Source organism: Pantherophis guttatus, chromosome 4 (genome assembly GCF_059756535.1).
Source record: "Pantherophis guttatus breed Tessera chromosome 4, ASM5975653v1, whole genome shotgun sequence".
Taxonomy (NCBI): domain Eukaryota; kingdom Metazoa; phylum Chordata; class Lepidosauria; order Squamata; family Colubridae; genus Pantherophis; species Pantherophis guttatus.
The window spans coordinates 40,339,163-40,353,328 of NC_142066.1; the positions used below are offsets into that span (position 1 = coordinate 40,339,163).

The 14,166-nt window shown below is 36.8% G+C and overlaps 1 protein-coding gene and 1 long non-coding RNA gene across 2 annotated transcripts; both read left to right on the forward strand.

The window, feature by feature from the left end:
• Positions 1-2,358: 2,358 nt before the first annotated feature.
• On the forward strand, positions 2,359-3,831 carry LOC148114055 (long-chain fatty acid transport protein 2-like; the record flags this gene model as incomplete). Its single annotated transcript, XM_087893659.1, has 1 exon — positions 2,359-3,831. A coding segment is annotated over exon 1 (483 nt), but the record flags the coding sequence as incomplete, so codon positions are not given.
• A 5-nt stretch (positions 3,832-3,836) lies between these two features.
• LOC117668959 (uncharacterized) lies at positions 3,837-13,151 on the forward strand. The gene is made up of 3 exons (XR_015733737.1): positions 3,837-6,427; positions 6,925-7,075; positions 11,912-13,151. It is a non-coding gene; the product is annotated as an uncharacterized LOC117668959 (long non-coding RNA).
• The last annotated feature ends 1,015 nt before the right edge of the window (positions 13,152-14,166 follow it).

Sequence of the window (14,166 nt, forward strand, 5' to 3'; positions counted from 1 at the left end):
TGTAAATGTCCGAGCCACAATATAGAGCAGAAGTGGGGAGACTGGGTAGTAGTTTTCATGAGTTTCCACAATTGGGGAAAAAACCTGCACACAACCTCCACAAAATCACTGCACTGCAGAGAAATTCCCCACCCTGCTCTTGGTTTAAATAAACCACATCAGACAAGACTCAGTTGTCAAAACTATATGACATCATGTGATGTCAGATCCACAGCTGATTCAAAACTAGTGGAAGCCATTGTTATGTTATGCTTCATTAAACTGAATAGCAGAAGCCAATACTAATGAGCTGTGGAGGAATTTAAATGGAGGAGTTGAGCAAAAATAATTTTCAGCAGGTAGTTAGATATCAACACGGTGTTGCAAGACATGATGACATGGAATTTGGTGCATGGATTTAGAAATATAGATTAGGGCAGAAAACTGGATAAATTAGGGTGTACGTATATGCAATATTTTTAAAAACAATATATTTGAGAAGATAAAGATCTTTAGACAGGGGTGGGCTGTTAGAGGTTCGCAGGGGTTCGGGAGAACCTCTAGGTAAGATTCTGTGCAGTTCGGAGAATCCCCAAATCCCACTCCCAGGAGTCTGCACATGGCCTGTTTTGAATGCAGGTAAGTACATGCACATGGAGACTCGGGGGGGGGGGGAGGGGAAAGGGTCTACTGGAAGCCTCCAGAGCCTGGGGATGCCTTTTTCGTCCTCCTGGAAGCTCGAGGAAAGCCTCCGGAGCCCAGGGAGGGCAAAAACGCCCCCCACCCCCAGTGCAAGAGGCCAATTAGGGCACACCCACCATGGCCATACCCACCTAGAAACCAGGCAGAAAACCCCTTGTTAAAATTTTTGAAGCCCACCCCTGCCTTTAGAATAAATGTGCAAGATACAAGAGGGATTATAATGCACTAATTTTTGTTCATAAAGAGATACTTGGATGATGTCCCACTTTGTGTAATGCAGCATAAGCCATGGAAAAGTAAAACAGTAACTTGATAAATATGGACAGAACAAAAATATTATAGGAATATATAATATAGGAAAATATTATTTTAAATTATTGTGAAATGACTTTCATGAATAATTGAACATGTCCACAAATGAATGAATGATGAATTATGTTGTTACTAATGACTACAGACATGGAATTAACCTGGTGATGCCTGTGATATTCATATGGCTTTGTGTTCTTATAATACTATTTGTTTTGATGAACTTTTAAAGCTGCAAAACTCAATTTATCTCCCTTCTCCCTTATTTATTAGCAATAGTGGCCTAGCAATGGAATCTGCCCCTCTTTATAATCTGTGGTTGTCTGAAGTCCACGGTTTAGCCTTATTTGGCATCTAGCAATACATACTATTGCTATTTGACCGATACTAGCTTGAGAAATCTATGTATTTCAGGCTAAATCATCAAATGTACAGGTATTCCTTGGGAAATAAATGGTCATTTAATGACTGTTTGAAGCTATGAATGCACCCTAAATATGTACTTATAACAGATTAAAATTGTGGTTTTTTTTTTAATTTTTAAAATTTTATTCTCAAAGTTTATTCTCTAGAAGACTCGGTCTCCAAATCTCAAAAGATGAGATCTGATTAAATGAAGGTATCTAAAGCACACCAACTGATCATTCTTATCAGCTAGGCAGACACTACAGAATACAGATAGTCCCTCAGATTAGACCCTTTTCATTAACAAAAGACAGAATATCAAAATTGTGGGATTGATATCACTTCCTTTGCATGTAAAAATGCAATATTCATTCCCTGGCACTTGCAAACAGAGCTGAGAAAACTAAACAAACAAGAAATAAAACTTATATTAAAATACTTTAAATGGACATTGCTAACATTGTTGGTTTCTTCTGAGATCTCTCAGAGCTATAAAGCAACTAATCGGTGCTTTATAGAAGTCAGTAAACTTGGGTAGTTTTTACAGGCATTTCAGGTGTTATTGAGCCACAATTTCCATTATTCTTCCTTAGCATTGGCTGTGCAGATTGGAATCTGAAAACATCTAGGAAACAGTTGGTTTCATACCCCATCTAAGTTATATGATCAACTCCACCTGCACATTTTGTCACTTGTCCTCCAGGGATCCTTGGAGATCTCTCTCCCTCCTTTTAAAAGAAAACAGCCTTTTTACACAGTTGATTTGTAATTTTTTTGAAACTATTGGTTTTTTTTTTCAACAAAACAACTTTAAATATTTGTTAAAATCCAAATGTGTAAACAGGGATTTGAATCCTATGGTTTTAAGTATCATACAGATAAATATTTTAATCATTGATATAATATAATATATATTTTCTTCTTTAAATCATGTCCAATTGTCAGAGACTGCTTAGACAAGTCTCTGCAGGTTTCATGGCAAAGTCTTTTGGAGGTGGTTTGCTGTTGCCTGCTTCTTAGGGCGGAGAGAATATCTGTTCCAAGGTTATCCAGCTGGCTTTGTGCCTAAGGCAAGACTAGAACATAACAATTTCACAGTTTCTACCTGGATGCCTTAATCACTATACAAAATTGACTCTTGTGTAATATATGATATAGGACTGAAATGATCCCTAACCACTGGGTATGCTGGCAGGGACTAATAGATAGTAGAATCCAACAATATTTGGAAAAGCATAGGTTCCCTACTTCTATCTTTCAGGAGCTTTGCTTTATCATTAAACAGTCTTCCACAATATTGTGGCCTCCAAATGTGTTGGATCAACTCTCAGAATCCCTGTCAATGATATTGGGAATTCTGAGTGTTGCAGCCCATATAGCTAGTGACCACCAGATTGTAGAGAGCTGCTGTAGTATAAGTGGCCCACTATAGACAGAAGCTTGAAAGAAGAGCTGATGATTGCAAGATCCTTTTCCAAACCTGTTGAGTAAGCCTCTTTCATGCTTGCGCTTTTCCTTTATTTGTATTGCAGCTGAATGTACCTGTTTTTCCTTTCTTGGTTGAATAGTGTCATAAAGATTTGTTCTGCAAAGGCTAGTGACCGTCCAGATTATTAATTTTCATTCAGCATCAACTCTGCCAACAACTTTTTTTCCTCAGGATTTTGAGTTATAATTTGTGGGCAAGGAGAAAAGCAACAGATGAGGACGATAAGAAACAAATAGCATGCTGAGATTACAGAGCTATAGCATGTCATTCAAATATTATTGGCTGGGAAACAAAGGTTCCTTCATTTAAGCCTTGAGAAACTGGGTGGGGTGTGAGAATTGCATCTTTTTGATTATTCATGATTTCTCTTCTCTTTGCCTTCCACAAAACAGAGCTTGGATAGATCCTGCAATAAATTGGATTCTGATCTACTTCTTCCAAGATACCAAGGCTAAATTCCTACCATGCTGGATCTATACACAGCTGTGCTTGGGCTTTTGATTCTTCTGACCTTGGTGGGCAAATTTTTCTTTCCTTATTTTTGGTTGGATTTGAAAAACTTTATTGACTACATACATACATACATTGGGTATCGATACTACACATACATGAAGTGCACTCCCCCTATCACTTTCCTAGAAATATTTTTGGCCAGAGTTAAGAAGTATTCAGATAAACCCTTGATTCTCTTTGAAGGTGAGGTTTATTCCTACCGAAACATTGACAGACACAGCAATCAGATAGCCAGAGTACTGAAGGACTATGTGGAGCTGAAAAAAGAGGACACAATGGCTGTTTTCTTCAAGACCATCCCTGCCTATCTCTCAGTTTTCATCAGCTTATCAAAGATTGGCTGTACCATGGCATGTGTAAACTATAACATACGACTCAAATCTCTGATACATGTGCTGAAATCTTGCAAGGGCAAGGCTAAAGTTCTTCCACCATCTCCAAGTGACAGAATCATATAGGAGATACTTCCATAGAAATAGTAATATTTCATAACTATTGGTCCTTTCTCTTCTTTTTGAATTACATCCAAATATATTTTTTTCAACCCGGGGGATGGGCAATGTGTTACCACAATTTCGGATTTTGCAATTGGTAAAATAAGTTTGGCATATGCAAAATGATTTCTTTTATATCAGTATTCTGTCAGCATTGGATGGATTGATATTGTGAATTTATGTAGTAGGGAAGCAATTTTCCCAGAATACACCTCTTGATTTATTAAAAGTCTCATTTACATTTCTCTATTAATAACCTCTCAATAGTTCAACTAACTTGAAATATGTTTGAATGAACAAACCTCTTTCTCCTTTATTCTTTTTCTCTTGCCTAGCACTATAACGTAAATTGTCTTCTGAGATCAAGAAGGTAAGACCATAAGAACTGCAAAGAGCCATGTAGAGTAGCATTTTACTTCCATAGTATAAAAGAGGTGTTTTCTGGAAGCTAAGATTATCCACCTCTCCCATCAGATCTGGGAGCATATGATGGGCCCTGTATACAAAGGATTTCCATCTGATGGCATTCAGGGAAACCTTTTCTGCTGAGGCACCCAGCCTCTGGAACATTATCTCCTCTGTTACAATGTTCCTAATTTTGTGGATCTTTAGGAAGTTTCTGAAGACATTTCTATTCCATCAGTTGTGTGGATCCCATGGATGTGGGGTGCCCTGCAAGATGATTACATTTTTATGAGCTATAAGCTGGCCCTTTCTTGCACTTTAACATCTTTTAATCAGTTTCGATATGTTTGCTGTTTTAACTTGTGGGTCTCATAAGTAAAATGGTCAGCTATATAAATTTAAATAAATAAGTGAGTGGATCAGTCCATTATAGTGCTCTTTTGGACACTAGTCCAAAAGCGTCTTTGGGGCAGTACTTTGAGACAAAAGTCTAGGGTCTTTACCGCACTTTGAAGTAAGGAGGTAATTTGCATTGCTATTTAATGAATATCCTAATTCTGGGCCTCTTTGATAAATCTGGATAATCCAGAGCTGTGTAATTATACCGCAGTATTTTTCTACCTCCACTGCATTTTCACAATGCCTTCCAGTGCAGCTGGGTTGAGAAATAAAAGATTTATCACATTCTGGTCCTAGAAGAAAACTGGTCATTTTCTGAATGGCTTTCTATGATAATTTTGAGGATACTCGGAGATTCTTACATTAGGCATGACATGGGATATTTCTGCATGAAATGGTGCCATTCCCACAGTGGTTTCACCCTATCTTTGTTCGCATTTTTCTTTTATGATTTGAAATGAGTATAATTTTAGTGATCTTCTTGGGCTTCTTAGTAATAATATTCAGCACCATTTTTCTGAACAACCACCTGAAATGGGATTTGGGGATAATGTTTTACAATCAAATTTGGCAGGCTGCATCATTAGAAGGTACCATTACTGTTCTGTTCCTTGGCACTTTACTTTGATTCTAAAGTGTATGGATTTTATTTTATCATGTTTAATCCCACTGCTATTTGGACCAACATGATATTTCACAAAACCTATTCAATTTCATTGTTATTAATGGTGGTTTTTTATTCTCAGTGATTTAGAACCATTTTTGTGCTATCTGGACTAATACATTATTATTCCAATTCTTGTCTTTTTCTTTGTATTATAGCTTCAACATGATCTTCATGATGTTAAAATTATGTAGCAAGTTTTATATTCCCTCAAAAATTTATATTTCTATCTATCCATGACATATGAAAATACACTGTTCTCAGTGAAACATAGCTCCAAAAGCAGTATTCTTTTCATACATTTTCCTGATTAATTTAAAGGAAACAGTTGTATATTATAACTACTGTAAGATAACCATCTTGCTTTATTGTCAGATTTTGAATTGATAGAGCATTAGTTTGCTTTGGGGTCAATGATGTCTATATTCAGCTTGGTTATAATTATATTTTAAATGTAACCATTAAAATGGCCAAGCACACAAAAGACATGAAAGCTATTCAATCATTCTTTTTTATTTTTTAAAAATAAAATAATATTACAGATTGGCTCCTTTTTCTATTCCTCTTTCTTGCTTTCTTGCTTGTTAGCCCTAGCACACAGATTTATGTACTGGTATACGTTTTCATCCAGTTTCATATAATAAAATTATCAGGACAAATGGACTATATTATACATTTTTTGCCTAGGAGTAGTTAGTGTTCCTTAGAACGCAAGATTAGAGTGCTACTCTTTACAGTGTCTTTGCAGAAACTCTGCTATGTTTTTCCTTTGTTCTAGTATTTATGGAAGAGACTCAAAAAGAGATTTCCAAAAATAAGGCAGTAAATTCAATCAAATATTTTTTTCTTTCCTTTTTCAAGATTTAAAAGATGCCATTGAAGATATCCTGCCTACTTTAAATGATGAAGGGATACGTGTTTTCTATCTGAGTGATGATTCCCCAACTGAAGGTGTAGATCTGCTCAAACAGATCAAATTAAGTTCTGCTGAATCCGTGCCCTTTTCCTTCAGAGCCAATATAACAGCTAAATCTATATGTCTATATATTTTCACCTCTGGGACCACAGGTGAGGAGCATGAAAGGTAGAGTGGTTGCTGGGAGACCTAGAAGGATAAACTATGCTGTTGGCTGGAAAGACTCTCTGTTGACTTCTGCATGTATGATTGCATGGTTTTTATGATGTGCGTAGCCTAGATCAGGGTTAGGTAAGAAGTAACAAGGTTAGGTAAGAAGTCATTTTCTTTTGTGTCTGCAAAGTTTCCTGCTCACCTGACATCATCATCATATCATCATGTCCATCTGTCCACCTTACATCATCAACATCTCATCTGATGATGCTGTTGTTGTTGAATGGAAATTGGCATGTTGCAAAGCTTTAGTTCATTGATCTGTGCTTCTTCTTTTTGCCAATGAGTGCTTTTGAAATGTCAAAATCATATAATCCCTATTTCTGGCATGGAGTCAAGGATACAGTCATGAAACTGATTGTAAATTATAATTTCTTGCTTTTTCTCTAAATTCATTGCATCCTTTATTTCTTATTCTCTTTTCACTTTCCTCCAGGACTCACCAAAACTGCTGTCATTTCCCAGAAGAAAGCAATAATTGTGTCCCATCTGTTTCGCCTGACCAGGATCCATGACAAGGATGTTGTTTATTCTCCATTCCCTCTATAGCACTCAGCTGGACTCCTTGCTCTTATGGGGACTGTAAGGTAGGCACAAAAGACCAGGGAGCCTGGAATACATAAAGAGACCTTCACCCTCAAAGTGTTATCAAGAGGCACAGAGCTTTTATATCATCTTATATTTTATATATAGCAGCATCCACAGAGAACATCACAGCCTGCCCCAAATACTTGAAGATGCATGAAGGAGTTAAGAAAAATAGGAGGAGGCAAGCAGGAAGATGTGAAGGCTTATACCGTAGTGTCAATTATTTACCAACCTTGATGCAGTAATGATGTACAGGTAGTCCTTGACTTACAACAGTTCATTTAGTGACCATTCAAAGTTATAACAGCACTGAAAAAAGTGACTTATGACCATTTTTCACACGACCATTGTAGCATCCCCATGGTCACATGATCAAAATTCAGATCTTTGGCTCACATTTATGACAGTTGCAGTGTCCTGGGAGCATGTGATGGATAACCTTTTGCAAACTCCTTACAAGCAGCCTGAGTGGCGTAGGAGGCTAATGCCTCCTAAGGCAGCATTTAACATCCAGCTGCCTGCAATTACTGCGAGTTCAATTCTCACCAGGCTCAAGGTCGACTCAGCCTTCCATCCTTTCTAAGGTAGGTAAATTGAGGACCCAGTTTGTGGGGGCAATAAACTGACTTTTTATAAATATACAAAAGGCTATTGCTTAATGCATTGTAAGCTGCCCTGAGTCTTCGGAGAAGGGCGGCATATAAATCAAATAATAATAATAAAAAAAAAGCAAAGTCAATAGGGAAACCAGATTCACTTAACAACCATGTTTCTAACTTAACAACTGCAGTGATTCACTTAACAACTGTGGCAAGAAAGGTCATAAAATGGGACAACATTGCGCTTAGCAGAAATTTTGGGCTCAATTGTAAGTCAGGGACTACTTATACATTTCCAGTATTCTGACACAAAATAGCATAAATATAATCTCACAAGAAATATATTATCTCACATAAATATCTCACAAACAGCCCTGGTTCGAATCCCAGAAGGGTATGGCTTGCTGATGTGAGCTAAATAGCTTGAAATAGATCTATACTCTTTATTTCTTTGTCGGTAAATATAAATTTAACACAATCCCACAATAAAAAAAATACCTGTGCCAAGAACACTTTAACTGGCTCTTTGGCAGATTCAGAAGGAAACGTCTCACTCTTGGAGCATGTCAATGTATGAATGTTAATGCTGGGAGTTTGAGAAGGAGGAAGAGGAAGAGAGGTAGGAGTTGTTTTTCTTGTTTTAACCACAGGCCACATTGAAGTATATCTGAATGTCATGGACAGATAGATATTTTAGCAGTATTCATTTTCTATGGTTATGTCATTTATTTATTTATATTTATTTATATCCCATCTTTATTATTTTTATAAATCAGCCAAAACGGATATATCTAACATGCCAATATTTCCCAACAACTCTGTGAGGTAGTTGGGCTAAGAGAGAGTACTGGCACATAGTCACCCAGCTGATTTTCATAGCTGAGGTGGGACTTGAACTCACAATCTCCCTAATGGGAGACATGAGAATTACATTCCTTTTTGTTTGCTAATTTATTTATTGAAATATTTGTTGCCAGTTATTCCTAACAGATAATTCTAGGATGGGTCATAGTATCAGTTTTATGGAACACTTAAAGTGATAAAGACTACCCAGCTAAACAAAGAAGCAGAAAACAACTAATAAATCATTGAATAGTGGATAGATCAGTGGACCAAATATGTGTGGATCAAATATTTTCTGATAACAACTGTATAAATTGTAAAAATATATATAAACCTAAATGGCCTATTTCTTGCCAAGATCCCAAACTATTTGGATATCTGATTGCAGAAGAATGACATTCACAGAAGCAGGAAACTTGCAGAGAAGAAAACGTCTTAAATTATTTATTTATTTATCTGATTTATATCTTGACTTTGTCCTCTTCAAATGTCCTGGAGCCAAATCATTTTAGGCCTTTTTAAGCAGAGTGAAATCCAAATTTTTTTACTACCAGTTGTGTGGGCATGGCTTGATGGGCGTGGTGTGGCTTGGTAGGCATAGCTTGGTGGGTGTGGCAGGGGAAGGATATTGCAAAATCCCCATTCCCTCCCTACTCTGGGGCCAGCCCCATTCTCCGAACTGCTCAAAATTTCCGCTACCAGTTCTCCATAACCTGTCAGAACCTGTTGGATTTCACACCTATTTTTAAGTAACTAGGGGAAGATGCCATTGAAAAGTGGAGCATTTCAGCTCACTTCAACTTTCTCTCTCTGTTTATGTAAGAGCTACATGTGTTCTGAGGTCTAAGTTCTCTGTTTCTCATTACTGGGATGACCGCAGACATTATCATGTCACTGTGATCCAGTATGTAGGAGAATTGATGCGCTACTTGTGTAATGCACCAAAGGTAATTGATAAAATGGAATAATACTTCAGAAAACAATATTACAAAGAATGATAAGGGACTGCTTGCCGAATTGTACGTAGCAGTGTCCAGGCAATGCAGATACAAATCTAGAAGATAACTATGCTTATATCATATTATGGAGACCTTGGCCCAGTTTGTCATGAATGAGGGGTGGATTCTACTTACCTTTACTACCAGTTTGCAATGGGAGTGCGCGCACATGCTCACTTTGTTCTCTCTCGCGCTTCTGCGCATGCACAGATAATCAATTATGATGTCCGGGCAGGTGGGCAGAGCCTCGTGCCACTTTTACTACTGATTGTAAAGAACCAGATAGAATTGGGAGTTGCACCACTGTCATGAATACTAAGCTTGTTTATAAACAAGCTTAGTATCCTTAGTATCCCTTGTCCCTTCATGTAACCAAATTCCCTCCCCCGTTTCCTATTTCATGAAAAATTGATAATTATACTTGCCAAGCAGCAGGTCATAGAACAGATATATGTAGCTGTACAGATACATATGTATATATAAATCTATCTATTATAGAGGTAAAAGGAAAAAAAGAATAGTACTATTAGTAATCTTTCACAGAAGCATAGTGTTGTATCTTTATATGGGAATATATAGTTTAGTACAGGTAGACTGATGCTATGGTGCAGTGGCACTATTCCTTCTTATATTCCTCATAGTAAGGTTGCAAAACACTGAAAAAGAGCTTTGGGAACTGATCCTGATATATATGGAGGTAAAACAAAGAAAAGTATTTTAAGAAAGGTGCCTAGGAGTTTAAAAATGGCTGTCTGATACCAACAGTTTTAAGGTTGCTTAGCTTTGTTTTTGTGTGACAAGTTTGATTTGAAACTGGCCAATTCCAAGATTGAATTAATCTTTTATAGATCTGGAGAATTCTCCTCCAACAAAGGATTACAGGGAGTTTTCAAAAGCAGAAATATTTGTGTGGAGCTTAGTAGATGACAACAATTTTTCTGTTGAGGAATAGAGAGGGAATAGTCATTTTTAGAGCAACAGGTTTTGTTTTTTTTAATTTTGATTTATATGCCGCCCTTCTCTGAAGACTCAGGGCGGCTTACAATGCGTTAAGCAATAGCCTTCGTACTTTTATATATTTATACAAAGTCAGCTTATTGCCCCCACAAACTGGGTCCTCAATTTACCTACCTTAGAAAGGATGGAAGGCTGAGTCAACCTTGAGCCTGGGGAGATTCGAACTTGCAGTAATTGCAGGCAGCTGAATGTTAATAACAGGCTATTAGTCTGCTGCGCCACCAGGCAGTAAACAACATGTTTTCTAGGAATAGTCATTTGGTTATAAATGCTAGAATGTAGTAGTTCCTAATATTTCTGCAAGGCTTCAATCAACTTTGAGTCCTTGTTACTTGCACAGAGATGCTATTCAAGTTAATACTAAGGTATTAATCAGAATTTGAAAACCAAACCTGTTTTATTTATCTCCCTGTGACATGGATTTCTATATGATTAAACTAAAAGCATCATAGCTATGCAACTGTAGTCTGAAATAGGAAAAGTTTCCTCGTAGATTTTATAGACTAATTGTAAACAATCTTTATGGACTGTCACTCCCTCCCACCATCTTGTAGGATGTTCTTCAAGCAATCTCTTAAAAAGCTGGTTCGCTGCCTGACCAGTTGGCATGACCACTGCTAATATAGTTTTTATTATGGAAAACTCTAATTTCCTTGATATCTCACCTTGCAGAGAGACCATGACCATAGGGTGAGAATGGTCATTGGCAATGGAATGCAGACAGAGATTTGGAAGGAGTTTCTGAATAGATTTGGACCCATCAAAGTCAGCAAAGTTTGGGACTTCCGTTTGAGATCACAGCAGGAACGGACTGGAAAATAGCAGGCTCTAATGAGCCACGCAAAATCCAGCCAAATGAATCACTGCTGGGAGGCTTTTGAGCCATAGCCATCTTGCAGGGATAGTGAAGAAAGGAGAGGTGTTTTGTGGACCATGAGGAATTGGCAATTTCCTCACTGGAACAGAAACAGCTCTCCCGAAGCGGCAGCGTGGGTGACGGCCATCTTATGGTGGCCACCTTGAAGCTGGGACAACTGAACCTAAGAATTGAACGGAGTGCTAGAACTGGGTGAGATCATTGCCAATTTATACTAAGAAAAAATTGAAATTGGAGTCTTAAAAGAAATTCCTGAGCTTGGACTAGCGGCTATCTGACATTTGGGGGCGGGGGGAAACACATACATGGAAAAAAGAAAAAGCAGGGACTCTAATATAAAAAGCCTAAGAAGAAGTTTTAGATCTGGAAAATTGGGAAAAGCAAAATATTTCAAAAGGGGAAAAAGTGATTTTCGGAAGAAAACAACAATTTATATGAAGATTTTAAAGATTTCTGGATATTTTGATAATTAATCGGACTTAACAAACTACTTTGTAACAGAATAGAAACAGAGAGTGCCATCTGCTGGAGGAAAGAAAAAGTACTGTAATACTCTACTTAAATAAACAAAACAGAAGAAATAGCAGCTGGAAGCCCTGACCTTGGTCATATAGAAGAAGATAATTTGGACACTGTGAGAACAATTAAGGAGTGACTGTGTTTTACATCTGAGATTTTGTTTCATTTCCCTTCTCTCATGGAAGATAACTTTTTAATTGGATTTAACTGTTGCTGAATTTGGACAATTAATAATTGAGATCTTTTTAAACTTGAGGAACAAAGGAATAATTGAAGAAGAAAAAGAAGAAAAGAAGAGGAGATATAAGAAAATTAAATAGACTTTAAATTTTTGCTAATTGCAAAGAGATACAATTGGGGAGGTTTTAATAATCTTTTAAATTGCTACAAAATGGAATTGTAGATATATGAAGAAACAGTTAAAAGTGAAAAAGGGAAATATGTGGGAGAGACAAGGGAAAGTCTTGGTGAGGGATGCTCAAAAAGCACAACAAAAAAAGATAAAAGGAATCCAGAAGATGAAATGTAACCTATATAAAAAGAAAAAAAAAAGAGAATTGAGAAGTTAGAGCAAGATAAAGGGTCGAGCAAAAAACTATTAGAAAATGGGAAAAGATAGATGATTGCTAAAGATGAATGATGATGAGGTAAATATTAGTAAATATATATAATAAGGTAGATTAATGAATGGGAATGGGAAAGTAGGCAATATAACAATAGTGATTTTGATAGATTATTATATTGGTAAGAGAGAAGAATTATAGAATATAGTGTGATGTTATTTAGGTGAAAGTATTGAATATGAAATGATAAAGAAATTTGAAAATAAGTAATTTGATAACATTAATTTTGATAATGTAAATTAAGATGAATAATTCAAATGCTAATGATTGGGAAAAAGGAATTAGAGACACTTCTGGAAATGAAGAAAGATGGTAAATAACTGGAATAACTGAATGAAGAGAAATATAAGGTGTAAAACGATCTTATTTGTAAGTAAAATTGAAAATGATAAAGAATTATGGAAAGAGAACAACATGGCAGAAGTTGAAATAATAAGATATGGTGACTAATTTGTGATAAAGGATTATATAAAAGAGATGAATATTGAAAAAATGGAAAGATTAAAATACATTATGATTATGTATAAGATGTCTAAGATGTGATCCAATCAACACTCTGTTCATAAAATATGTATGATGAAAGAAAAAATTTAATAAAACTTGTATTAAAAAAAGTTGGCGAAGTTTATGGAGCTACCGAAGGGATTGCTGGATTCATTAATTATGCAGGAAAAGTTGGAGCAGTGGGAAGGACAAATTTCTTTATTAAGGTAATGAGAAGAAAATATCTGGGCCACTTCTAGCCACTTAGATCTCTAGCCACTATATACATAGAAATATAGGGTCATAAATTATATATTTAGAACTATTTGAAATGTAATTGGAGTATTTTAAGAAAACGACATACAGCCCCCAAACCCAGAACTTTCAATCTTCTCTCCGAGTTTGTGGAACTGTCTGAGGCCAAATACTCTTCTCCCTTCAACTTTTGCTATCATTAGTCTCCATAGGCCACATGACTACCATTGGAATGAATTAGGTTTTCTTGTTTTGGAAGATCTAGGATTTCTTAAAAAGAATAGTACATTAGGCCTCCCAGGAGTGAAATTTTTCAGAGCACATGGATTGGTCAGCTATTGAGAGAATGATGCTAGTTCTCATGTTTTACTCCCAGACAGAGGTACTCCAGGGAGGTCTATATGACTGCTTTTTTGCTGCACCAACAGTAGGAAAATGCTAGGGCGGCTTCTGAAGAATCTTCTAGCTCAAAAATCCTTTTAGACAAAAAATCCTGGGGATGCCTTAATTGGCTGGGTACAAGTCAGTGGGTGGGTGTCCGTCTACCTATCTATCTATCTATCTATCTATCTATCTATCTATCTATCTATCATCTATTATCTCCCACCTTTATTACTTTATAGGTAGCTCAAGATCACAAACATATCTAATATTCCTTCGTTATCCTAATTTCAGCACAACAACAAACCTGTGTGGTGGACTGGGCTGAGAGAGAGTGACTGGCCCAAATTACCCAGTCAGTTTTCATAAGTGGTGGAATTAAGCCAGTTCTCACCGATTCACCCGAACCGATAGCTAACGACGCCCAGCCACACCCATTGTCCCTCCCAGCCACTCACCTCGGATGAGGCTGATCTGTCCGACAATGGCTTTGAC